This window comes from Dermacentor albipictus, chromosome 7 (assembly GCF_038994185.2).
Source record: "Dermacentor albipictus isolate Rhodes 1998 colony chromosome 7, USDA_Dalb.pri_finalv2, whole genome shotgun sequence".
NCBI lineage: Eukaryota > Metazoa > Arthropoda > Arachnida > Ixodida > Ixodidae > Dermacentor > Dermacentor albipictus.
Genome location: NC_091827.1, coordinates 109534601 through 109560771, shown reverse-complemented (window position 1 = coordinate 109560771; position 26171 = coordinate 109534601). Strand labels below are relative to the sequence as shown.

General features: G+C 49.1%; 1 protein-coding gene across 1 annotated transcript in view; it reads right to left on the bottom strand.

Annotated features, from left to right (window-relative positions):
• Positions 1-11903, bottom strand: part of LOC139047893 (uncharacterized) — a 149408-nt gene extending 137505 nt beyond the window's left edge. The window contains exons 1-2 of the mRNA XM_070522068.1: positions 11786-11903; positions 669-788 (exon numbers count right to left, since the gene is read on the bottom strand). Coding sequence (XP_070378169.1) covers positions 669-770 — 102 coding nt within the window. The 5' untranslated portion in view covers positions 771-788; positions 11786-11903. The remainder of the gene's footprint in view (positions 1-668; positions 789-11785) is intronic.
• Positions 11904-26171: the final 14268 nt, after the last annotated feature.

Below are 26171 nucleotides of genomic sequence, written 5' to 3'. Positions count from 1 at the left end.
TATGCTATTGCCGTCAGAGTTGTTTTATGTTCCGTTACTCTTGTAGTAGAACGCGCCCTTATGTACTTTCGGAACTGGCTCTTCTTCAGCCAATAACAATCTTATACAAGTATGTCGTGCTTATTGCCAAAGAAACGTTGTAAACATTTGAGCATAGAATACCTCCTCAACCTTTATAACCCAAGCAATGTAATGGGCGGACAGCTTTTGTTTTCGAAATGGCGATTGCATAACTATTCGTCGAATTTGCAAAAAAATAGGAACAATACTGATGTGAACGAGCCAACTACGGCTATACGAGTGTGAAAGGTTCTACAAACTTTTTTAATATTTTTGTAGTTGCCAGACCTGAGAAGGTAATTGCGTTTGAGATAATTGACTATTCTGAAAAGCACGTATGTAATCTTTGTCTGCTATAGTTCCTCTCGTTTCCCGCATCACACGTGGTCGTTTCAGACAGCACATTACCTAATCGAAAATTGATGACGGGAAATTGTGGCCCACTGTCCCCATTCACATTTCCCTACGAATATCTACTCGTCTAGGATGCGCTCTGATGCGCTGATACCTTTTCGGTACTCTGTAGCTTCAGTGGCAGACGAACGTTGACGAGACATATTGTTAGACGACGAGCTGTGTCGAATAGTAAGTGTTTTCAAGGAACTCACGTTGAAAATTAGGTGTTCTCCTTCGGCTTCCCAGAATTGTTTACGGAGAGCGAGTACTTCCGTTGACATGGGTGGTAGGTCATCATACAGGGTCTGGAACATCTTTTACTCGTGTTGAATCTGTGAAAAGGAGTATGGTATAAGGATAGGAGCAGCTAGTGGTGTATTAATCAGTATGATTTTTATGAGCACAACGGGCCTAGCAGTTAGAAGTGATACGCATGGCGGACTACGTCAGGAGCGGACGCTGGTGTTCACATCGGTAACGCTATATTGGGCTGAACACAGCTCGAAACAGATCAATGTGCCGTCAAGCCGGGCACTTCTTCTGTTGACACCTATCTTAGGGAATATGCAGTTTTTCGTGCCCACCTCACTGTTTGTTTTCTTGCTTAAGGCAAGACAAGCGTACAATTTCTTGGAATCTGTTCTTAGTCCAGCAAAGCCTTGTCATTCCTTTTACTAATAAAACGAATAAATGGATTTGGGAGTTTTAGTTCACTAAACCACGATATGATTACGAGGCATGCCACAGTGGGGGACTCCGCATTCATTTTGCCCACCTTGGTTCTGGAAGGCGCACTTAACACACGGTACATGAACGTTTTAGTATTTCGTCCGCATCTAAAAGCAGCCACCCCGGCCAGGATCTCAACCCACGTGGATACTCGGCCGCATCACCGAAACAGCCAAGCCACTGCCAACCACGGTGGCTTTTTTTGCTACGAGGAAAAATTCGCCCTACGATTACGGCACTCCCTAGTGCGAAAATCAAGCGCCGCTCTTTAGTAGTTTTGAATTCCACCGGTTGCGTCACTCATTGCTCAGAAAACAAACGGGAACGCGGGAACCCGTAGCTTGCGCAGAGCGCATGCACTCTCCGGGGAAGCAGCCGACGCGGCGCATGGCATGCACGCTGGCTCTTTGTTTCCTCATATAGTATGGGCGGTCGCAGTCACTGCATCCTTTTGTGGTGATGTCAACCGTGACCGGATGACTGTGCAGGCTACTGTGATGACATCTCATAGCTGGTGATCCCTGCGGAACAAGTCTCTTGAGACGCTCCTATTTCTCTTCTGATGCTTCTACTGCACCTTCCTCGTCCGCTTTCCTCATCGCACTCTCTGCGCTATCGCCGTCTTTTATGCTTGGCTGCATTCCGGTAGTTCGTTCTACCGGTTACGGTGGCGCCGACGTTCAACACAGGAACGGGTGTGTAAAAGCTGTGCCCTAATATCATGCAGGCATACGAATTGAAGAAGTGATGCCCTGCACTTAGTTGTGAAGACAGCCTGTTTTTCTCCACATGTCCCACTAGCGTACCTGATAACAGCATTCAAAGAGCGTCAGAGGCTGGCAGTGTTAGCCATTGGCGCCGTGTCGATCCTTTGGACATGATTGGCGACGTTAAAGCAGTTAGCAATTTTTATTATGGTAGGTGTGAATTTGGTGATGATAGGTATTATATATTTTGACTGTTGCTATCGTTTTACTTCGTCTATTTCGGTGGTGGGGCGTTCGTCGTTGGTCCCCAGCATTGGCTATAAGCGAAATTTGCTGCATAACACTGGTGATGCCTGCGAGTTCTCGTAGCGATCATACACACATTTGACTGTAGCAGACGACAGCAGAGCAGACGTGCTTTCATACGGGCTCCTTGGCCTGCTGCCCCTACGGCTGCGTGCTCTATCTGGAAGAGTCATTAGAGTTACATGGTAAACACTGACACTTAGGTCAATATTCCGACGCCATTGCAGCTAAACGCGCGGCGATCGCCTAATATTTTAGCACGCTTGCTTTTTAGTGCCTGGACCAATTATCTCAATTCGGTCAATCGCAATACATTCAGGTCGTTATGGGGTGCCAAAGAACCTCTAAATTCATATGCAAGCTAAGTTGCTCGTGCAGAAGGAATTCTGAGCTAATTATAGTTGGTCCGCGTTCGTTTTAACGACAGTGCTAAGTTTGTGGTCAGCATTTGGTAATGTCTACTACATGGACACTGACCCATATTTTTTATTCTGCAAATTTCCTTCTCAAGATCAGGGACCCTTGGAATGAGTAATTGACCTTGATAAACGTACTCTTCCATGGACTTTAGATGCTCTGTGGCTATCATGTTTTTTTTCCTCGGCCTATTCTTTTGCTTTCTGCATCCTGCTTTTCGCACTTTCTCGGTGAAAGTCATCCACCATATATCGCAGTTCGTTCTCACTGTTCCTGTATAAGAGACTGTCATCTGGAAAGCGAAAGCTGTTGTGATATTTGCCGTTGTTCCTCAGTACGTACTTCGTTGATATGTATAATGGTACCTAGATTACTACCTATAATTCTACCTAAGGTACAGAAAGCAAGGTAACTTTTCAATGTTTGTACATTGTTGTCAATATTCGCACATTTGCCTCCTCTACCAATCATCACGCAATGCCTCGATGACTGACTACTGACATCTCTTCCGAATCAAATTCCTTTCCATAATATGTGAAAGCCACACATAAACCCAATTAAAGATCAATTTTCTTCAAAAATGCTATTTTTCAATTTTATGTTTTCATGCAGCAACACGCACTACTCTCCCTATGAGGAAAAAGGAGTCATGTCTCTGCCTTGTGTCGTTGAATCTTTAAAGGGTAAAATGTAGCGTGCACCAAACTTGATTAAACCTAAAGTGACAAATTTCTGTTTTACTTTTCCACTTTGGTTTTTTAGGAAGTGAATGTGTAACTTATGTATTACTTTCACTCACACCTTATATACTGACATGAAAAACTGAATATTTTACAATAGTTTCCTAATATTTTGCTTAAAGCTCACATACGAGCACTTTAATGGCTGATCGAATCAAAGCCGATGGAAGCGGTTGAGAAAAGAAAGAGACGGTTAGAGTATACATGGAAAGAAAAAGAGGGAAGACGTTGATAGAACCGTATTCATTTTAGGCCTTGGTAAATGTAAAATTTATATAGGGTGATGATTTTTAAGTTTTACGGAATTTTTAAAGATTGCTTTCTGTAGATAACGTAATTCCAGTCCTTGAGCAACATTATCTAAAGGCGAATACCACATATACGAGAACTAGAAACACATATTTACCTAATCAACAAAAGGTTAATAATTAGCTTCCTGAATAATTACATTGCGATACATATTGAAATTTACGAAATGTATCCGGTGAGTTTGCGAGGTATGCAATGAACTTCCAGAGTGACACCACTTCGGGAAACATGCGCCCTCTAAGTCGCCGCAAAAATGCACTGTCGTTGCATTTCATCTTTTACCAAAAACACTCATTCCTGCATTGACGTAAACTGACGTAAACGAAGATAAAGTAACTATAGCGCTCATGTATGTCGTCCCACAATTTGTGAAATAATTTCTCGAAACTTGTGGCTTTTCGTTGACTTGTCTGGCTATATACTGCAGTATGGCTTGAGTAAGCTCAACTGTGAAAGCTGTTCCTTTGTCGGTGATGAGTGTTACGTTTTGCGCCAGGCGTGCCGAAAGGATCAGACAAGTTCCGGGTGAGCAACGTTTATTAGCCCCTGCTTGTGGGTTGGGGCTCGGCAAGAAAGAGAGGGGCGCTAGCAAGGGGCAATCTGCTTTTAACACTTGGTGGCGCATGCGCACTTCGCAGAGTGCTCTTATCAAGATGAGCGCCAGCCGACACAACAATGAGGGCTTCTGGAGCACCATGACGTAGCAACATGTTAGCAACAGTCCGAAACGGTCCCAACAAATTCATCCCCATCTGCTAGGCTCATTCGGCTGTAGTAAACCCGCTGTCCTTGTCGGTGGTGTCTTGCGTTGCTGGCAGTGACAGCAAGTCTTGACGTAGCGGGCGACGTCGGCAATCACGCGCGGCCAATAGTCTTTACCTTGTATTGCTAGAAGCGTACGGGGAAAGCCGAGGTGCCCCGGCTGTCTTATCCCCCTGCAAGGCATGCAGCACTTCTGACCGACGGGCTGCTGGCACAACGTAAAAGCAGGTTGCGCGGGCTGGCGAAAGGTTCTTCACCAGGACGTCGTTCCGTAAGAAAAAGTAAAACAAGCCGCTCAAAAATACCCTCGGGAGAACGTCGGTCTTGCCTTCCAAGTACTCAGCAAGGCTTCAAAGCTCCGGGTCCGCTGAGTGCTATTCGGGAAAATGTGGTCTGCACTTACTGTACCTCAAAAGACATCCTCGTCTTAGTCATCACGGGGCCGAGTCTTTGGGAGAACAAGGCATGCAGTCGGCACCAGAATGTTTTTGACAGGACATGCAGATTACAGTGATCTCATATTCTTGTAGTCTAAGGCTCCAGCCTAGAGACATCTAGAAGGGTCCTTTAAATTCGCTACCCAACACAACGCGTGATGGCCGTTGACAACATTGAACCACCTGCCATAGAGTTAAGGGTAGAATTGTGCTACAGCCCCGACGATCCGTCCTTGTCGAAATGTGCAAGTACAAGTGGTGACTGCATGCGTCCTTTTAGTCAATTTATATGCGTCGGCCTGCGGCGTTTCCTTCTTGAAATCGACATCACATTAAGTTAGATGAGTCAGTGGCTCAGCGATGCGTGAAAAGTCCTTGACAAAGCGCCTGTGGTAGGCACACATGCCAAGAAATTTACGCACTGCCTTCTTGCCGATGGGTGGCTGGAACTTTGCAATGGCAGCTGTCTTCTGGGGGTCGGGGCGGATTCCAGATTTTCAGCTGACATGGCCCAGCAACAGGAGCTCATCGTGAACGAATCGGCACATTTTTGGCTTTAGAAGGAGCCCAGCTAACTTGATGGCATCTGGTACTGTTGCAAGCCGCCTAAGCTGATCGCTAAAATTTCCAGCGAATACGACGACGTCATCCAAGTCAACAAGACAGGTTTCCCACCTAAATCCTGCTAACGCCGTGTCCATGACGCGCTGAAACGTTGCGAGCACCAAGCCCAATCCGAATGGCATGACCTTGAAGTCATGGAGGCCGGCTGGTGTGACAAAGGCGGTCTTTTCGGGATCCGTCTCGCCGACATTTATTTGCCAGTAGCCAGTCTTGAGATCCATCGACGAGAAGTATTTAGCGTTGCAAAGGTAATCCAATGCGTCGTCTATCCATTGGAGGGGCGTACGTCCTTCTCCTTGATCTTGTTCAGTCGACGATAACCGACGCAGAAGCGTCGGGTTCCGTCCCTTTTCATCAACAAGGCTACAGGATGTGCCCGCGGGCTTTTTGAAGGCTGGATGATGTCGTCGCGGAGCATTTCCTGGGCTTTTTGCCGTATAGCGTCACGTTCTCTCGTCGAAACGCGGTAAGGGCTCTAAAGGAATGGTCGAGCTCCCCTCGTGGATTATTATGCGATGCTTTTCAACGGGCCTTTGTCGAATCCTCGACGATGTATTTGTATCGTCGCAGAAGACTTCTGAGCTATTGCTGCTTACTCATACGATACTTGGATTGGTGTCTAAGTCTGCTTGGGAACAAAGGTCGTCGTGGTAGATGCGACAGAGTCTAAGAGGACAAAGGCATTTCTGGTTCCACAATTTCCTCAGTATGTGCGATCGCTGTGCGCTTTTTAATTTGCTTGAACTCCTGGATGAATTTTGTCAGCATCACTTTCACTTTCCCTACGTGCAATTGAGCGATCCCATCTTCACGGTTGAGCATTACACACTGGTCTCCCTAGATGACGCCTTCTACACATGCGGATGTTTCGCTCCCAATAGAAATGACAACGCTGGAGTGAGGCGGGATGCTGACTTGGTCCTCAAGTACACTCAAGGCACGCTGACTGACTGGTAGACTTCTACGTCGGTATCGCTTGGTATCTAAACAGCGTTGTTGAATTCGAACTCAGGTCGATGATTGCACAGTGTTGGTTCAAGAGTTCTATCTCAAGAATTACGCCTCGTGAGTATTGTTGGAGGATAACGAACGTTGCAGGGCAGGTTCGGTCATGAAAAGTAATTCTTGCCCTGCAGTTTCATGTCGGCGTTATCAGGTGTCCTCCAGCTGGCCGTATTTAACGGCCAGGTTAGCCGGGCTCAGCCAGTGTATCGTCGGCGCTGCGGTGATATGTAGCCGCTTGGCGACGATGAACGTGAAGGTCGTCGGGATCTCGACTGCGTTGTGGCGATATAGTCGCTGATGTCACATGGCCGCTCGACAAGCTTTGTACTGGGAGTGTTAACGGTGACGCTTCACAGTCTGATACCGCGGTATGGGCACCGGCGGTTGACGTGGCCCGTTCCTTAGCAGTGGTAGCAGAGCGAGCGTAGTCTGAAGTGCGGCATACAACGTTTCTGATTGGGTAGCTGCGAAGGGTGATGGGAGGCCGTGCTCGCAGCTGCTGCCACGAACGACGAAACTGCGGGAATACCGGGCCCTGGCATGCGAATGGACGATAGCGTGACAGTGGGTAACGGCGGCGCAGGTCATCGCTTCCGGTTGAGGCCGTGCCGATTCGGGGACTCCAAGTGGCTGCTGAATGTCCTCGCGGTTGATGTCAACAATGAACCTCACTTGAGGCTGCGTGGCATGGAACAACTTCTCAAGTTCCTCCCAAACGACCGCTGTGATAGTCTCACGTAAGTCATCGGTGCGCAGCGATTGAACTCCGGAGTAGTGAAGTTCGTACGGTGGTTGAATTGTCGGTTCCGCTTTTCAAGTGCTTTCTCAAGGCTGGCGGCTCCGCGAAGAAACTCTTCGACGGCCTTCGGTGGGCTTCGTATCAATCCGGTGAAACGTTTTTGCTTCACTCCTTGCATGAGTAGGCAGACTTTGTTCTCGGGTATTTCCAGGTTGGCGTGGAGTGATAGACAGCTCATTACTTCTGTAAAAATTGCAACGCTCTCGTTAGGGAGCTGCACTTAGCCTTCATATATAACTTCGGTCCTTTCTTTAAGGATGACGCTCGTGAACGTCCCCAGGAGGTTACTGCGGAAACCGTTCCACGTTGTAAGGGGGGACTCGCGGTTCTCGAACCATGTCCTCGCGCCATTTCCCACCGAGGAGTACACGTGGCGAAGCTTATCCTCAGAGCTCCAGTTGTTGAAGGCTGAGGTTCTTTTGAAAGTCTTGTGCCAGGTTTCTGCATCGTCTCACAAAGCTCTGCGGATGGCAGGTGGCTCCCTGGGTTGTAGAAACACGATGGAATGCACTGAAGTTGAAATTGTGGTTGTTGACTTGGTGGTGATCTTCCTGGTCATCTCAGGCAAACTTCCGTGCTCTGCCTGTAGTCCTTGCAGCCTGCGGCTACCTCGCCGCACCTTCGTCACGTTGATTCCAGGTTTGGGCTTGGATCATGATTTTGTTGGGGCGTCCTGTACATGAACATAATTACCTCCACCAGATGTCACGTAGCAGTGAAGGTAAAGAACACAGTAGAAATACTGTAAATGACGAAACTAACTTTTATTGGGCGACCCTGTGCCCACCAAAATAGGCTGCACTCAAAGCACAAAGATGGCGGCGAACGAACACAGTCGGTGACTGTCGAAATCCGATTAGCGGAAGATCCACGCGAAAGGATGGCTCAGGTGGAATGTCGATCGGCTGTAAGTACCCAGCAGGAAGCGTTGCGGGCTTTTTGCAATGTTGAGAGCACTTGCAACCATCTACACAACGCCGTACGGAGCGTGCGAGGCCGGCCCAGTAGAAGCGCTGGCGCACGCAGTCGTAAGTGCGAGCAAGCCCAAGGTGTCCGGCAGTTGCGGCCTCCTGAAGCTCCTGAAGCACGGTTCAGCGGAGGTGTTGAGGAATAACATGGAGAAGGGGAGGACCGCCAGCATGAAAATTACATTCGTACACTATCCTGTCGTTCAGGGTGAACCACCGTAACGATGGATCAGTAGGAGCAGATTTCATTCGGTCAGTGAGGGTCCTCAAAGCAGCGTCATGGCGTTGCTCTTTGGCCATGTCCAAAAGTTGGGAAATGGAAAGATCACTTGGCGGAAGCGTCCATGTCGGCGTTGGCGGGCGTGTGTACAGGGTAACGGGACAAGCAGTCGGCGTCCTTGTATAGGCGACCAGACCTGTACACCACCGAATAAGAATACTCTTGTGGCCGCAAAGCCCATCGTCCAAGCCTTCCTGTGGCATTATTTAAGGACGAAAGCCAACAAAGAGCGTGGTGGTGCGTTACAATGGAAAAGGGCCTGCCGTATAAATGGGGGCACAATTTCGTCACTGCCCACACAACGGCCAACATTCACGCTCGGTAATAGAGTATTTCCGCTCCGCAGGTGGCGACAGAGAGCTAACGTATGCGATGAGACATTTATGGCCGTGCTGAAATTGCGCCAAGACGGCACCAATTTCGCGGCCACTGGCATCGGTGCGCACACCTATAGGGCTGAAGCATCGAAGTGTCCTAGAATCGGTGTAGTGGTGAGCATGGTGGTAAGGCGAGAAAAGGCGGTGGCCTGATAGGATCCCCGTGAAAACGGCACACTTTTCTTCAGGAGATCTGTGAGAGAGCGTGCTATAGTGAAGAGCTGTAGACCAGCATTGCGAAAAACTGTAAGTACAGCTGAAAGGCGCTCAATGTGTGTGCGAGTGAGGGCAAGAACGCAATACCATCATCTAGGTAACAGAGACAAGTCGACCACATGAATTCCTGGAGCAATGAGTCCATCATAAGCTCAAAGGTAGCCGGAGCGTTGAATAGCCCAAATTGCATAATTTTGAAGACTTAAAGACCATCAGGCATTATAAAGGCGGCCTTTTCACGATCTGGATCATTGATGGCGATTTTCCATTATCTAGGCCCGTAGGTCGATGGACGAAAAATACTGTGCCCCGTATAGGCAATTGAGGGCGTCATCGATACGAGGTTATGGGTAGACGTCCTTCTTGATGCGGTTGAGGTGGCGGTAATCGATGCAGAATCTCCATGAGTCATGCTTCTTGACCAGCACGATAGGGGACGCCAAGGGACTTGACGATGGCTCAATGATGTCTTTCGCTACCACCTTGTCTACTTCCATTTTGATGACGTGAAGCTCCGAAGCTGAAACTCGGTAGGGTCGCCGATGGATGGGTGGATTATCGCTAGTATGTATATGATGTTTAAAAAGTTACGTCGGCGCAGGGGTCGGTTGTTCAGGTCGAATATATAGTTGTAGGAAAACAATAGACTGCAGAGCTGTTCCATCTCTGCAAGAGTGAGATTCGGGGCGATCATTTTCCTAATGTCATTGTCAGTAAATTTGGCAGACCGGAAAGGCTTACACGAAGCGTCGACGGCAAAAGCCTCAACGCAACTACTAACATCTAACATCTTTAAGGCAGCTAACTTCTAACATCTTTAGGCAGAATTTGCTTAGCGAGTACGTAATTCACCACAGGAAGATAGGTGCGATTGTTTGTGACCTTCATTATCGTATGCGGGAAAGTAACGTTGTGGGTGAGAATGATGGCAGTTACGGCAGTGGAGATGTCATCACTATCAGAAGCTGGCGTAGAAGGCGACATTTCCATGTATGTCAAGACCTGTAGTGGAATGTGAACAAAATCAGTCGGTCTAAGGCGAATTTTGTGTGGGGTCGGATGAACGTCCAGTACAGGCAGGTCAAGACGCACAGTACTTGAGGAACAATCGAGGAGCGCTGAATGGGTGGAAAGGAAGTCTAGGCCTAGTATGAGGTCATGGGGCCATTGGGCAAGCACAATGAAAAATACGAGTTTAGCGGCCGGAAATGCTCACACGGGCAGTACACATTCCGACCATGCTCATCGTGCTACCGTCAGCGATTCGTACGAACCGAGTAACGGCAGGCGTAACAATTTCTTTAAATGGCGGCGTAGACGGCTGGTCATAATCGATGTGTGTGCTCCGGTATGCATGAGTGCAGTGACGGGTGTGCCATCAACTTGGACGTCAAGAATATTTCGTATACAGCGTCAAAGGAGGATTTTGCGGTGAATCCGACATGGCAGCGCCCCCTCGAGGTACCGCATTGCCTAGTTTTCCTGTTGGGATTGCCTTGGGTATGTCGGCGGGGGCGAGCAGTGAAGCTGGAGTGGACGTGCCTGGCGACGTTGAGGCCAGGGCGAGCGAGCATAGCGGCGAGTCGAGGTAGTGGCGTCAAAAGCGTCGTACAAGCGACGGAGTCAGGAACGTCGGGGTGAAATTGAATTCCGGAAGGTGTCTCGAGGAGGGGATGGCCAATGGCTCCGGCAGTGATGGGAAACTTGACTGATTCGGCCGCAGAAAAAACAGATCGGCCTGTCGTCAGGTGTGCGCCAGTCCGATGGATTCCTGGTAGTGTAGGGATAACGGACACTGCGAGGTTGACTTCGATCGGACCGAGGCACAGGAGCAGGGCGGGTGTCAGGGTGACTCAAAGAGCAGGCGCTGGGAAGATCCATATTAGCGATTTCTTGGCGAACCAAGGACTGGATCAGCGATATTGTCTCAGCAGTGTTCTTCCAAGACGTCTGTTGAAGTGAGACAGGGAATGCTGCTTCGAGTTCGTGGCCTAAAATTCGGGTCACGTTTTCGTTATGTTGCCCCTGCACTTTTGGCTCCGCGCCACCCATGGAGCACTCTCTAGTAGTGGCAGTTGTGCTTCGATAATAAACGCTAAATCTTTACGTCACGAATCGCGTCTCATTTTTGCGATTTTAACAATGGATGTGACTCTGTACTTTTTTTATTTAAAAAGGCATTAGAAGTCCCTAGAATACTGCAACGAGAGAAAATGTGTTCAAAAATGATCTCAACATTGAACAGCCATCTCTATGAGAAAACAAAACTGAAATCATGATTAACAGCAGCTATCACTTTCAGAAAAGCACACAATCTAATCAAGACACGCATTTTTTCATTATAACGGGTTATCTGGGTTGTGATTTATCAACCACAGCCAGGTGTGTGCCCACCATAGGTATTTCGCTCACCATACTTAGCCTACCTAAATTAAGATCGCAGCAAAAGCTGTATTACATTTCTTATGATACTGCCGCACTTTGCGATGCTTCCATATGCATTATCTGTTCACACACGTGTGTTTTGCAAAGTTTAAGCATTACTCAAACAATCCTTTACAACACGCGGGAATCAAAACAGGGTATTTCTTTCTCTAGGGGGTTGGTTAGCAACAAAGAGGACAAAAAGAAAATGTTGTTGTCGTGGACGTACTTATTCCTTGCTGGCGGAGACAGCCTACAAAAACAAGACGCAGGTCATCAGACGGAACAGTGCACACGTCTGGCTCCTAGTTTGCCTAGTAAGAAACTGCGTAACAGAAGGATCCAGAATATCAAGCCTCAGCCAGTGAATGACATAAATATCCACAGAATTCATTGATGCTGCTCATACTTCATGCTGTAATGTTTATGGCCGATTTCCGAAATGCGCGTGTGTCATAGATCTTTCACGCAAAGCCATTGCTCAATCAATGATCGATGCTACGATAGATAGGCTTATAGTCTCTAAATGGCGCGAAGAAAAATAACTTGTGGTCCAGTATTTTATTCTCTTTAGTGCGCTTAATTATAAAAATTGAAATAAATTTATGATAAGGTGTCTGAGACCATAACAAACGTGGAGGGGCGCTCCGTTGAGTCACACTCAAAGCAAAGCGATAGCGGAGAACACGTTCGACGATCGTCGAAATCTGAACTGTGGGTCAAGATTGTTGGTTTCGTAAATTAGTCATGGAAGGTCCCAGAATAAACGCGAGTGCCTGCAATTCTTGCTGCATAATCTAATGTACCAGATAATTCCTGTAATACATACAATCAGATCTACAATACAATCAGCATCGTGTAAGATTGTAGTTCCGGCTCTCTGTCCTCTGCTTTTTTGATGCGCTGGAGGACGAGCTGTCGGGTTTCTCGGCGCGCTAGTGATTTGCGGCAACGTCGAGAATTTCTTCATCATTGATGTGTGCCAGTATCCAGACTCCTCATCGAATTCCTTCAGTAATCCATCTTAAACGGCGTGATCTGTGTTGTTCCTTGCACTGCGTGTTTTAAGCACAGTTTACATACGGAATGACGGCATCCCAGCACTTGTGTTGGACGTCGACGAACATCGCTAGCATGTCGCCGAGCACCTTGTTCAGATGTTCCGTCAGGCCATTCATCAGCGGGCGGTCGGCTGTGGTCCTCCGGTGACTTGCATGGCTGTACAGCAGGATGGCTTGAGTTCACGGCGAAGGCACCGCATTAGGGGTAGTGGAAGACGGCTTGAGTACACTCAGCTATAAAAACTGTTCTTCTGTCTGTAATGACCACTTCTGGCCACCGTGTCGCAGCAGCATGTGCTCGACAAGTCATTTCACTGCTTCCACTGCACTACCTTTGGGCTAGGCTTTTGGTTCCGCGTAGCGCGTAACGTCGCCGGTGGCCACGACGATCCGCTTGTTTTCAGATGCTGACGTCGGAAATGGCCCCAACAAATCCATTGCGAACTGCTGAAACGGTCGGCAAGGAGGCTAGATCGGCTACTGCAATCCCGCGGGCCTCGTCGGTGGGGTCTTGCGTCATTGGAAGTCTCGTCAATTTGATGTAACAGGCGATGTCTGTGGTTAGACACCGACATCGGACAGTAATACCTTTCCTGTATACTCGATAGCGTTCGAGAGATGCCGAGGTGCCCAGTTGTCGGATCGTCATGTAGGGCGACATTTCCTCCGGGCGTATACTGCTGAGGGAAAAAGAAGGTAGCTGGCACAGACGGGTGAGAAGTTCTTCATTGCCAGTAGATTTTTCTGCAGCGAAACGGTAAACAATCATCGCCTAAATGTCCCAGGGACAATGTCAGTGTTGCCTGCCAAATACCAGACAAGGTTTTTAGCCCCGGGTCTTCGCGTTGCTGTTCAGTGAAGTATTCCGTGCCTACTGTTATTAGGAAAGCGTTGTCTTCCTCGTCGCCTTGCACCGGCGAGTCAATGGGGGCGCATCATTGACTGTCGGTATCAGAGTGCTTTCGTGTAGACTTGCAGACGACGGGGATGTCGAATTCCTCTATTAGGCCTCCTGAAGGGTCCTTCAAATTTGCCAGCTAACACGAGGCTTGATGGTCGCTTATGACTTTGGAGGGCCTGCCATATAGGTAAGGGTGGAATTTCTTGGGAGCCCAAACGAAGGCAAGACCATTTTTCCGTCGTAGAATAACTGGCTACCGCATTCGACACCGACCGGCTAGCGTAAAGAATGACCTTCTCAAATGCGTCTTTGGTTTAACTACCATGGCACCGAGGCCTTGACTACTTGCGTCGGTGTGGATTTCGGCGTGGGCGTCTTCGCCGAAGTGGGCGAGCACTGATGGTGATGGCAGGCGCTGTTTAAGCTCTTCGAAGGCTTCGGCTCGTGGCGCTTACCACTTAATATCGACGTCTGAATTTGTGAGCAACGTTAATGCCCCGTCGATGTGCGAACAGTTATTGACGAAGCGCCTGTAATAGACACACAAATCAAGGAATCTGCGCATTCCCTTTTTCTTGGTGGATTTTGCAAATTTAGAGATGGCAGGTGTTCTTTTTGTTTGCGAATCAGGGCAGATTCCATATTTTCTTATGACGTGGCCCATGAACAGGAGCTCGTCGTAAGTGTAGCCGCACTTTTCCTACTTCAAAGTGAGCCTTGACGACTTGATGGCCTCTAGTACTGTCCCAAGACGTCTAAAGAGAACGTAGAAATTCGCGGCGAAGGCGACAACGTCATCTAAGTAGACGAGAAAGCTCTGTTTAGACACACGCGGCAACGCTGCAGGCGGCGAGAACAGTCCGAATTGCGGGGCCTTGAACTCACCGAGGACATCCAGTGTAATGAAGGCAGTATTTTAGCGATCCCTCTCATCGACTTCTATTTGCCAGTAGCCATTCGTGAGATCCATCGACGACAGCTATATAGCAGTGAAGAGCTGATCCAATGTCGTCTATCGGTGGGAGGAGGTACATGTCCTTTGTAATGGTGAGTTTGAGGTTAGGGGGTTGGTCTTGCTGTTGTCATTGGGCCCAGGTAATGCGACTACAGCAAAGCTAAGTATGGACAGCTGGGCTAGTTGGTTATGATTAGCATTGTGAAACATAGTTCCAGCGCACATTTCAACAAGGACGAGGCGAGAAAGACAACACTAACGCCGGACTTCAACTGAGTTTTATTCATTGGAAACAGGGCTCTATGTACACAGGGGGAGGGGTGGGGGACTGCTACTGCGCAGGACCACACAAAATATTTCCTTGGTCTAGGCAAAGGTCATCACAGGTGTCAAAAAATAAAAAGAGAAACTTTTCCCTCTTTTTTTTCTCTCTTCTATTTACGTCACTCAGTACAATCTTGTTCATGTCCCGCCCTGCCTAGCTGATTCGACATATCCGTTTGCCCTGAGATAATCAATTTCTTTTGTCCCGAGTGCAACAGAAGGAGCACTGACACAGTTCTCATTTACATTGGAGATACAACACGCTTCAAATATTTCCCGGTGTTTCTTATCGCTATATTTGCGCAACACGCGTGTTCGTTCGAAAAAAGCCTCGCATGCTGGCTTGTGCGAGCAACGGCGTATGTGGTCGGCTAAATGACCAGCGCCACTTAGTGATGCAGCATTCCTGCGATGCTCTAGCAAGCGTTCATTCAGACAGCGCCCGGTTTGGCCGATATAGCATTTCCCACAGGCGAGGGGAATACTGTACACAACGCCGACGTCACATTCAACGAGGGCTTTGGTGTGCTTAATTTTGCACGCTGGTTTCTTCTGGGATTGGTTTACAAGGCGACACATTCGTCCCAGCTTTTCCGGTGCTGAAAACAGAACACGCACCCCGCACCTGTCGCCAACCTTCTTGAGGCGGTGAGACACCTGGTGCCAATAGGGCACTACGACAGGGCGCTTTTGCGGGCGTGCGTCTTTTTTCAGCCTGCGCCTCCCACCAGCTTTTGCCTCGCGAATCTGGCTCTCTACCACCGAGGCCACAATTTCTCCGTGGAACCCAGCCATCTCCAGACGCCTTAGCTGGGCGTCGACGCTGTCACGAACTTGATGTTCACATGGCTTGTCTAGAGCAGAGCGGATGCAGTTTTTTGCTATAGCTCTTTTTACCAGCTTGGAGTGGGCCGATTGATAATTCAGAATTTGTTTTTTCGACCATGGCTTGTACTGCCAGCACACGCGCGCTCCATGAAAAATCAGACACAAGTCGAGGTACTGGATGCGACTATCTTGCGGCAGTTCGTGCGTGAACGTCATTCCAAAGGCGTTTCTAGCAAAAATATCGAGAATGTTGTTTATACTATTGTCTTTATCCTGAGCATCAGTCGTATTCATTACCACAAGGTAATCGTCGTCATATCTAAAAACTTTCTGCCCGCCTGCGTTGTAAAGGGACGCTTGAATGCGCTTGTCAATACTTGCTAAAAAAATATCACTTAAAAGTGGAGCTAGGCAAGAGCCGATGCACACTCCTTCTTTTTGGATAAAACAGCTGTCATTAGAAGTGATAATGGTGGATGAGAGATAAAAGCAAATTAGTCGTAAAACATTTGTCGGTTGATAACCCAGTCATGTTTTGGAAGGCCACTGGTGCCATGTCTTCAACGTGGCTTCTAACCGCGCTGAAAGGCTCAGGATGAGGCAATGAGTAAAACAAATCTTCTACATCGATAGAAAATGCAAACCTCTTTTGACACGAGGTTTCACAGCCAGAAAAATATTCGATAACCTCTGTAGAATTTTTTACCAGGAAAGGGTCTTCTAACGGAATGGTACTAAGGTGCTTCTGCAGATACCTTGACAAGATGCCCTGCCAAGAGCCCTACTCAGTGACAATAGCCCTGAATGGAACAGATTCCTTGTGAGTCTTTACAGTGAAGAAAACACTTAAAGACAAAATGTCAGCAGCGTTGATGCTCTTTCTTAATTTTTCTAGGTTGAGCTCTTCACATAAAGCAATAGCCTTTTTCTTCACTTTAGCTAACGACACATTCACTGGGACAAAGTTTTTTGCGATAGCCTCATTTGCCTTCTGTAGAAACAGGCCTTTTGGCATCACAACAAAGCCGCCCTCTTTGTCTCCAACTAATAGGTTAAGATCTTTGCTCTTCAAGTAGTTAACAGTGAATGTGACAGGCAATTTTGGAGCAAAAGGCGCACCTCTATTTTGCAGTGACTCTACGCCTTCAGCTGTACATCGCTCCTGTTCATCTGAACTGGCTGCCGCGGCCACATTTCTAACATCGTCCATTTCCTGTAAATAAAGCCATTTCGTTGCAACTCTTCTTAACAGTTGTGGTGAAAGGTGCGGGGTAATCGACACCCGAAGACGGAGGCTGAACCAGAAGTTCTTCGATGGAGCCGTCGCCTTGCTGGACTCCCACCGATCAATCTACCGGAGTTGAATATGTCCCACGACGCAGACGCAAAACGGCCCATTCCACCTGCTGCGCCAACCACTTCCGTTCTACAACTGAAAGATGCGCGTCCCTTCGCCGGAAGATCGGACGAAGACGTCGAGAAATAGCTCATCCACTATCACCGGGTGAGTGCTGCCAACAAGTGGAACAGCGCTTCTCAGCTTTCGAACGTCGTGTTCTTTCTAACAGATACTCCATTGTTGTAGTTCGGCAATCACGAGGCAACGTTCACAACATGGGGAAGATTTGTTTCGGAAATCAAAGAGCGATTCAGCGACTTCGCGAGCAAAAAGAAAAGGGCAGAACAGGCGCTACTGCAACGTGCGCAAGTGCCAGGCGATACCTGTACGACCTACATTGAGCCGGCAATGAAACTGTGTAGGATGGTGGACTCTGGAATGTCTGAGGAAGACGAAGTCGGGCACATCCTGAAAGGAATTGCTGAAGATGTTTATAATTTCGTCATCGGAAAAGACAACCTGGCTTCCGTCAGTGACATCATTCGGCACTGTCGTACTTTCGAGCAACTAAAGACGAGGCGCATTACACCGAAGTTTCGCAGGCTAGCCAATGTGACGACAGTTGCAAGCGTGGACAGCAACCAGCCCCTCGATCTGGCATCAATGATCCGACAAATAGTTCGGGAGGAGCTCAGCCTGCACGCGCAAGTTACACATCCAGGCATTCATAGTGTTACGAATGATGTTTATTTAAAAGGTGAAACGAGGTCCGAGATGGAAGCTACAGGCCAGGCCCAGCCGGCGCAGAGTACCACGAGATCATGCGCGCACACTCTACTTCTTTCTCTGCCTCAGTCGTGCTGTGCTGCGACATTTTCTCCGGGGGAGACGAAGCTCGCTGTGCGAGTTAAAGGGACCGGTGATGGCACTGCTGAGCAACTTGCGTCGCACGTGAACGCCGATTACTTGCCGTCACTTTAGCGACGACATAGTTCACATCACTCAAGCGACTGACTATACCGAATGGTCCGGTGTAAGTAACGAGAAACTTGCGGTACAATCCCTTTTTGCGAACAGGTGTCCACAACCAAACATAATCACCGGGAGTAAAGCTGACGGGTATGTGCCGCGCATCATAGCGAATCTTGCTGTGGCCTTGTGAGGACCAAATCCTAAGATGCGCCAGTCGACGTGCTTCCTCAGCACGAAACAGAGTTTGGGCGATGGAAGGATCGTCTTGGCACGATAAATGTAGAATAGTGTCCAGAAAGCTCTGGGGAGGGCGTGCGTACAGCAAAAAGAACGGCGCATATCCAGTAACTTTGTGCTGTATGTTACAAAATGTAAGACGGCGTCCCAATTCTTCTGGTCAGCAGCGACATGCATTGATAACATGTTGGTAAGCGTTCGATTCGTCCGCTCCGTGAGGCCATTGGTCTGCGGGTGGTAAGGAGTGGAATGACAATATGCAGAACCAAAAAGCCGCAAAAGTTCTTCAACGACGTCGGCGGTGAATTGCCGTCCATGGTCACTGATGACAACGCGGGGAGCGCAATGACGGAGTATGACGTGATGCAACAAAAATGAAGAGGCATCTGCTGCAGTGGCAGATGGAAGTGCCGCCGTTTCCGTGTAGCGAGTAAGATAATCTATGCATACTATAATCCAGCGGTAGCCAGCTGACGTCTTTGGGAGCGGGCCAAGCAAGCCGATGCCTACTTTTTCAAAGGGTAACGTCGGTGGCTTAACTCGTTGTAAATAGCCTGCTGGGGCCGTCGTCGTTTGCTTGTGGCGCTGGCAAACAGTACAGCTGGCGACATACTGTTTCGTTGTTTTCCAGAGCTTGGGCCAGAAAAATATCTAAGTCGGTGAAGTGTGCGTGCAAAGCCAAGGTGCCCGGACGTGATATCGTCATGCATGGAACGAAGGACAGCAGGGCGCAGGTTTTCGGGCACAACTAGAAACAATGGGGGACCATCAGCCGAGTAATTTATTTTTTGTACAGCAAGCCATTACGAAAGGTAAACGGTGTTGTTCCTGCTGGTTCACGTGCAGCTGCCCGTGCGGATTTCAAATTAGGGTCGCAACGTTGCTCGCTCTCGAACGTACGCAGGTCCGGAAAGTCGGATGAGATGGAAACTAGGTAGTCATCGAAGTCATCATCCTCAGCTTTAGTATGCGGCGAAGGGAGACGGGATGGGCAATCAGCATCCGTGTTACAGCGTCCGCTCTTGTATTTAACGGAAAAGCTGTACTCTTAAAGGCGCAAAGCCCAGAGGGCCAACCGACCAAACGGGTCACGCAGCCCAACCAGCCAACAGAGTGAATGATGGTCAGTCACTATCGTGAATGCGCGGCCATGTAGATACGGACGGAACTTCTGAATGGCAAGTACGACTGCTAGGCACTCGACTTCAGTAACGGTGTAGTTTGTCTCCGCTTTTGTAAGTGTCCGACTAGCGTAGGCCATGACATGCTCACGGCCATCGCAGAGCTGAACAAGCACAGCGCCAACACCCGCACCGCTGGCGTCAGTGTGCAGCTCAATTGACGCCTCCGGATCAAAATGCCGCAGTACCGGTCCAGAAGTCAACAAAAATTTCAGCTGTTGAAACGCCGACTCGCAGTCAGCAGTCCACAAGTTTGAGGTGTCTTTGTGAAGGAGAGACGCGAGGGGAATGGCAAGCTGCGCGAAATTCTTGATAAAGCGCCGGAAATATTAGCAAAGGCCCAAAAAGCTTCGCAGATCTTTCACCGTTTATGGCTGTTGGAAGTCGCGAACCACTGCTATCTTTTCAGGGTGTGGTCGTATGCCGTCTCTGTCGACCAGAAAGCCTAGTACGAGGGCTTGACGCTCAGCGACATGACATTTCTTTGAATTTAAAATAAGGCCAGCTTACTGGATACAGTCAAGAACGATCGACAGGCGCTGATTGTGCTCGTGAAATGTCCGGCCGTAGATAATGACGTCGCCTAAATAGCACATGCAAATTTCTCATTTGAGTCCGCGGAGCACGGTATCCATAAATCGCTCGAATGTCGCTGGAGCGTTGCATATGCCAAAGGTCATAACGTTGAACTCAAAGAAACCGTCAGGTGTCACGAAGGCCGTCTTCTCCTTGTCTGAGGGGTGCATGGGAATTTGCCAGTATCCTGAACGTAAATCAACAGAAGTGAAATACGACGCGTAGTGGAGGCAGTCGACGGCGTCATCTATTCGCGGTAGGGGGCACATGTCTTTCTTTGTGACGATGTTTAGGCGGCGATTGTCCACACAGAATCTCCATGAGTTGTCCCTTTTCTTCACTACGATCACAAGAGCAGCCCAAGGGCTACATGATTCCTGGATCACTCCTTTCTGTAACATTTCTTCAACCTGCTCGGCGATGACTTTTCTCTCGGAAGGTGAAACGTGGTAGGGGTTCTCACGAATTGGCGTTGCTTGCCCTGTATGGATGTGGTGTTGCATACGAGACGCCGGTGGTGTATGGGACGCTCGTTGGCTTTGAGCAAAATCGAACACTGTGGCGTACCGAGCGAGCACAGCTTCCAGCAGACACTGCTCACTAGAAGACAGCGACTTGTTAATCATGCGCTTAATGTCAGCAGAATTATCATGGTTGGAATCGGGATTGGATTTTTTTTTTTTTGCGGTTGACATTTCGACCGTCCCGACGCTGACAATGGCTTGTTCATCAAAACTTGCCAGTTTAAGTCCTAGCGGCAATGGTATGGGTTCGGTTGAAACGTTCATTGTCCACAAACGAGCACAACCATCAGTGGTGACAACGAGGGAGCGAGGAACTATCGCATTTTTCTTGAGCGCATTGTTATAATCGGGCTCGGCTAAACCACAACAAGAACCTGTATGAGGGCGAGAGGTATTCACAGGTACAAACATTGCAGCCTGAGGGGGCAAACACACATCTTGTGACACGGCGAGAACGTCGGCGGCATCACTGGTGTTACCTGTCATTGAAGTTCGCGCGTCGCGGCGAAGAGAAATCATGCCACTTCCACAATCCAAAGTTGCCCCCCAGTCACGCAATAAATCAATTCCTAAAATAATGTCATGCGTTCTACGTTCAAGCAAAGTAAATTCACTTCGAAATGTCTGGCCCCCTATCGTAACTGAAACAGAACAGACCCCAAGTGGGCGTAACATTTCCCCGCCAACTCCACGAAAAGTAGCGTTTCGATCCCAAGAAAACATAACTTTTTGTTCAAGACGATTTTTGAAGGACAGGCTCATAACAGAAACTGCCGCCCCGGTGTCAACTAAAGCAGAAGCACTCACATTGTCAACTAGAACGCACACTTTGTTTTTAAACAATTTTACACAAGGGGGTCTTGATCAAGATGAACATATTTCGGTCTCACCCCCGTCGGTCGCACCAGCTAGTTTCCCAGCGGCGATGCTGATAACGAGCGATGACGAGGTGATGGAGAGCGTCGTTGTCGTGCTGGTGGTGGTGTGAGGCTGCGATCGGAAACGGGGGAGTCACAGCGCTTCGCGCGTCCCGGCTGCAGCCGCTGGAAGGAACTGGTATACGGCCAGGGCTCGTCAGCGGGCACGCGGGGTGTGTAAGATTTAAACCGTGGAGCACGCTCCTGGCGGCGGTGGCAATAGATAGGCATGTGTCCGGCAATGTGTCCAGGCACACCGCAGCTGTAGCAAATGCGGGTGACATTGGCGTCATGGATGGAAACGGACTCTCGGGCTCGTTGTAGGAGGGAAGTGTCCGCGGAACAAATCGTTGTGGTGCATCTTGTCGGCGTCCGAGACTTGTCGGTTGCGGTGGCAAGTTGCTGCTCTCCGTACGATCAGCATAGGTCCTGCGAAGTTCTCGGTAACTCTGAGGTGCCCAGGTGGCTGGTGGCACACGACAGCGATGATCAAATGCACACTGATGGCACATATGAGCGTGGTAAACAACTTTAAGGTGTTCAAGCTCTTCTTTAACCACTTGCCGAATCACCGAGGAGATTGCGTCGTGGGTTGGGACGGGCACACTTGCAACAGTAGTAACATTGTCCAAGCGTCCAAACTTTGGCCCAATCCTTCTCATTTTCAGCGCTTCAAACGCCCGGCAGTGTTTCCTCAGATCAGGCGGTGTACTGTGATCTTCCTTCGTTATAAGAAAATTTTAAACATCTTCAGCGATTCCTTTAAGCATATGTCCTACTTTGTCTTTCTGTCATGGTAGCGCTGACGATTCCGCATAATTTCAGAACAGCCTCTATGTACGTTGTACACGTTTCGCCAGGTAATTGAGCTCGTCGGGAAAGTGTCTGCTGTCTTCTTTTTCTTAGAGATCGGGTACCCGAAGCACAGGTGAATTCTTCTACAAAATTATCCCAGCTTGTCAGAACGCTCTCGTGTTTTTCAAACCAGAGGAGCGCGGTTCCAGCGAGAAAAGAAACCACGTTATCGAGCTGCTTCGTAGTGCTCCAGTGGTTGTGGCGACTCACTCTGTTGTAGTGTTTAAGCCAGTCGTCGACGTCTTCGTTCGCCTTCCCCGAAAAGGTGGGTGGCTCCCGCAGCGGTGTCGAGTAGCCAGCCTGATCTCCGTGATTGCTGTCTGGTCCACCGCAGGTGGGGTCGTCATTGCCTTCTCCGGAATCGGCCATGTCCGCTGCTTGTGGTCGTAAACCGGCCAAGCGTCTACTCCGTCGGACAGTTGGTAGAGCTGGGTCGTCCAGTATCGTCCAAGATTTACCCCGCACCTCCACCAAAGATGTTACGAATGATGTTTATTTACAAGGTGAAACGAGGTCCGAGATGGAAGCTACAGGCCATGCCCAGCCAGCGCAGAGTACCACGAGATCACGCGCACACACTCTACTTCTTCTTTCCCTGCCTCAGTCGTGCAGTGCCGCGACAATAGCTTCCACCTACCACCAGATTTCGAACCAAATATGCCATCCTTCTCCCCGTATTCTGTGGCGAGGGTCACTGAGGATTATGAACTCTCGCCCCGACAGCAGCCACGTCTCTACGACAGAGTCCCTACTTATGACGCTCGGCCACAACGAGAGCAGCCGCATTTTTACCTCCGAGGCCCTGTGATTTTTGTCAGGCCGCGACAACAACAGCACCGACCCTACTACGACGACGTGACTTAAGAAAAATATAACTGATTTCAACGAGCAGCAGAGACACGTTATCCACATGACAACGAACTTTCTTGCCGCCCACAGCAGCCTAGCATTCGTTTCCAGGAAGATGCTGTGAACCGCAACCCTCCGGTGCGCTATAACTGCGGTTCCACAGGCCATATAGCTCGGTATTGTCACGAAGGCTGTCAATCACGAAGGACACCACCGATGTCCTCGCCACCCAGAACCCGTACTTCATAAGACTTGCGGACGACTGATTTTCTTCCAATGGACCACTTCTCACACGAGACCAGACGCAGCGATTCGCCAGCTTCTGAGCGGAGTTTGACGCCACCAAATAACCGTCCCCGTCGCTCTCCGTCTCCTCGGCGCCGTTCTTCGTCACCGCCGCCGGGAAACTAGCACCCGCGGCCAATGAACGTGAGGTCGCGGACGGTTTTTGCAACAAATACCTCTGACTGTTGTGATGCTCAAAAGCAAAGTGAATGTCTCGATTGACAGAATAGCGATCATGGCCTTAGTATATACTGGGGCGACTGTGTCTGTGATGAGCCTTACTTTCAAAAACCGTCTAGGCCACAAAGTTATGTTTTCGGGGAACGACGGTATTACCTTTCGTGAAGTAGGCGGCGAGTGGCTTCATCCCCTTGGTGTTTGTGCTGTGAGTGTTCTATTGGCTGGGAAAGTTCTTTTGTCGGAATTCCTTCTTCTTTCTCGTTGTTCGCACGATGTTATTCTTAGTATCGATTTTCTTGAACAATGCGGCGCTTCCGTGGGCTGTGGTTGTGGCGAAATATCATTGAACAACTTATTTATATCAGCACATTCCGAACAAAGCTCGCGTGGCGAAGACAGGGACACAGACACGCTCAGTGTTCTTGATGAAGTGATTGCACCATCGTGGTGCCTGACGCCCGTTCGTGTTTCTGCAACTACTGTTAACGCTGAATGTGTTGACCTTGTAGTTAGGCCTCTCCGCATAAACTGTGCTATAAAGATATATTTGTGCCCTGCTCTGTCGTGTGCATGATGAAAGGAGTCGCCACATTGTGGACGCTGAACTGTTCTGCCATGGTGGTTGTCCTTCCCCGCGGTATGAAAATCGCTCTCTTCGATAAAGCCGCGTGTAGCTCAATAGCGGCACTAACTACGGACGCCTCTACAGCTTGCTCTCCTTGCGACAATTGCAATTCTCAAGAGCTAATGCTTGGCATGATCGGCAAAGCTCTCAGTACATCGAAACGGCAAGCACTGGTACATGTCCTTGCCAGGCATGAGTCTGCATTCGACTTCACGCATGAAGATGCACCCCTTCATTTACCGTCGTCCCGCGCTCGTCACAAAATAGATACCTGCTCTGCACACCCCATCCGCCAGAGCCCTACCGAGTGTCATCCTCCGAGCGCAAAGTTGTTGCAGAGCAAGTCAAGGAGATGATAAGCAAAGGTGTCGTTCAAGAGTCGTCTATTCCATGGGCAGCACCAGTAATCCTGGTCCGACAAAAATATGGCTCCTGGAGATTCTGCGTGGATACAGACATCTAAACGCAGTGACGAAGAAAGATGTCGATCCACTACCGCGAATCGATGACGTCATTGATTTTTTACACGCTGCTTCTTACTTCCCAACACTTGATTTGGGATCGGGGTATTAGCAAATACCTATGGACTCTGCCGAAAAGGAAAAGACCGCTTTCGTGATGCCAGATGGCCTATTCGAATTTAATGTTATGCCTTTTGGCCTGTGCAATGCTCCTCCCACCTTCTAAAAATTCATGGACACAGTACTACGTGGTCTAAAGTGGGAGATATGCATGTATTGCATGTATTACCTCGATGATGTTGCAATCTTTGGCCGCACGTTTGAAGAACATAACGAACACCTCAGCATTGTTCTCGACTGCATCGAGAAAGCTTGACTGGTTCTAAACTAAAAAAAATGTCGGTTTAGCGAACGTCAAACACTGTTCCTGGGGCACTTAGTCGACAAGGATGGCGTCAGACACGATCCTCGTAAGATTGAAGCGGTCAGCTCCTTCAAGCCACCGCAGTCAGCACGAGAACTCCGCTCATACATTGGCCTATGTTCGTATTTTCGTCGTTTTGTTCCCCGGTTTGCCGACATCGTTTACCCGTTGACAAGTATTTTGCGGCAAAATGCATCCTTCAATTGGATACCAGAGTGTAACGCATCATTCTCTCAACTGAAGTTTATACAAACGTTAGCACCCCTCTTGCGTCACTTCGATCCATCTTGCCCGACTGAAGTTCACACTGATGCTAGTGGAATTGGGATAGGAGCGGTGCTTGCACAACGTCACAGTGGCGCAGAACATGTCGCATATGCCAGCCGTTGCCTGAGCAAATCTGAACGCAATTATACGGTTACGGAACAGGAATGCCTGGCAGCTGTTTTCGCCATACAGAGACAGAGAGAGAGAGAAACTTTATTGCAGTTGTAAAGATTTGAAGGAGGGGTGGTCGGAGCCTCTCAGTCCAGGGCCCCACTGGCCTCTGCCGCCTGCCTTACCTGGCTAATTAAGGACTTTTGTCCTGCCAGGTCAGAGCGGGCGAGCTGTGCCTCCCACTGCTCCATTGTCCTACTGGTATTTGGCCTGTGAGGGTGCTTAGTGCACTCCCAGGTTATTTGTATTAGGGTAGGTATGCCACCGCACCAAGGACAGTTGGCCCTATAACGAGTGGGATACATGGTGTTTAGCAATCTTAAATGGGGGAACACCCCGGTCTGTATTTTACGCCAATCGGCGGCCTCTTCCCAGTTAAGTTGTGGGTGAGGCGGCGGGTATTTTCCGCGGACTCCACGCTGATGAGCAAGGATGTCTTTGGCATTTAAACTGGTGGAATTTTGTGAGGGATAGTGCGGGTGGTTCGGGTTAGAAGAGGACACCGTCGCTCGGTTAGTGAACCCTCGAGCTAACGCGTTAGCCTTTTCGTTCCCCTGTACCCCCGCGTGGCCCAGGCACCAGAGTAGGCGATGATGGTGGTTGAAGGATTTGGGGATTATGGCGAGGCTAGCCGCAGTCACGTGCCCCTTGAGAAACATGCGTCATGTCTCCTGGGAGTCCAT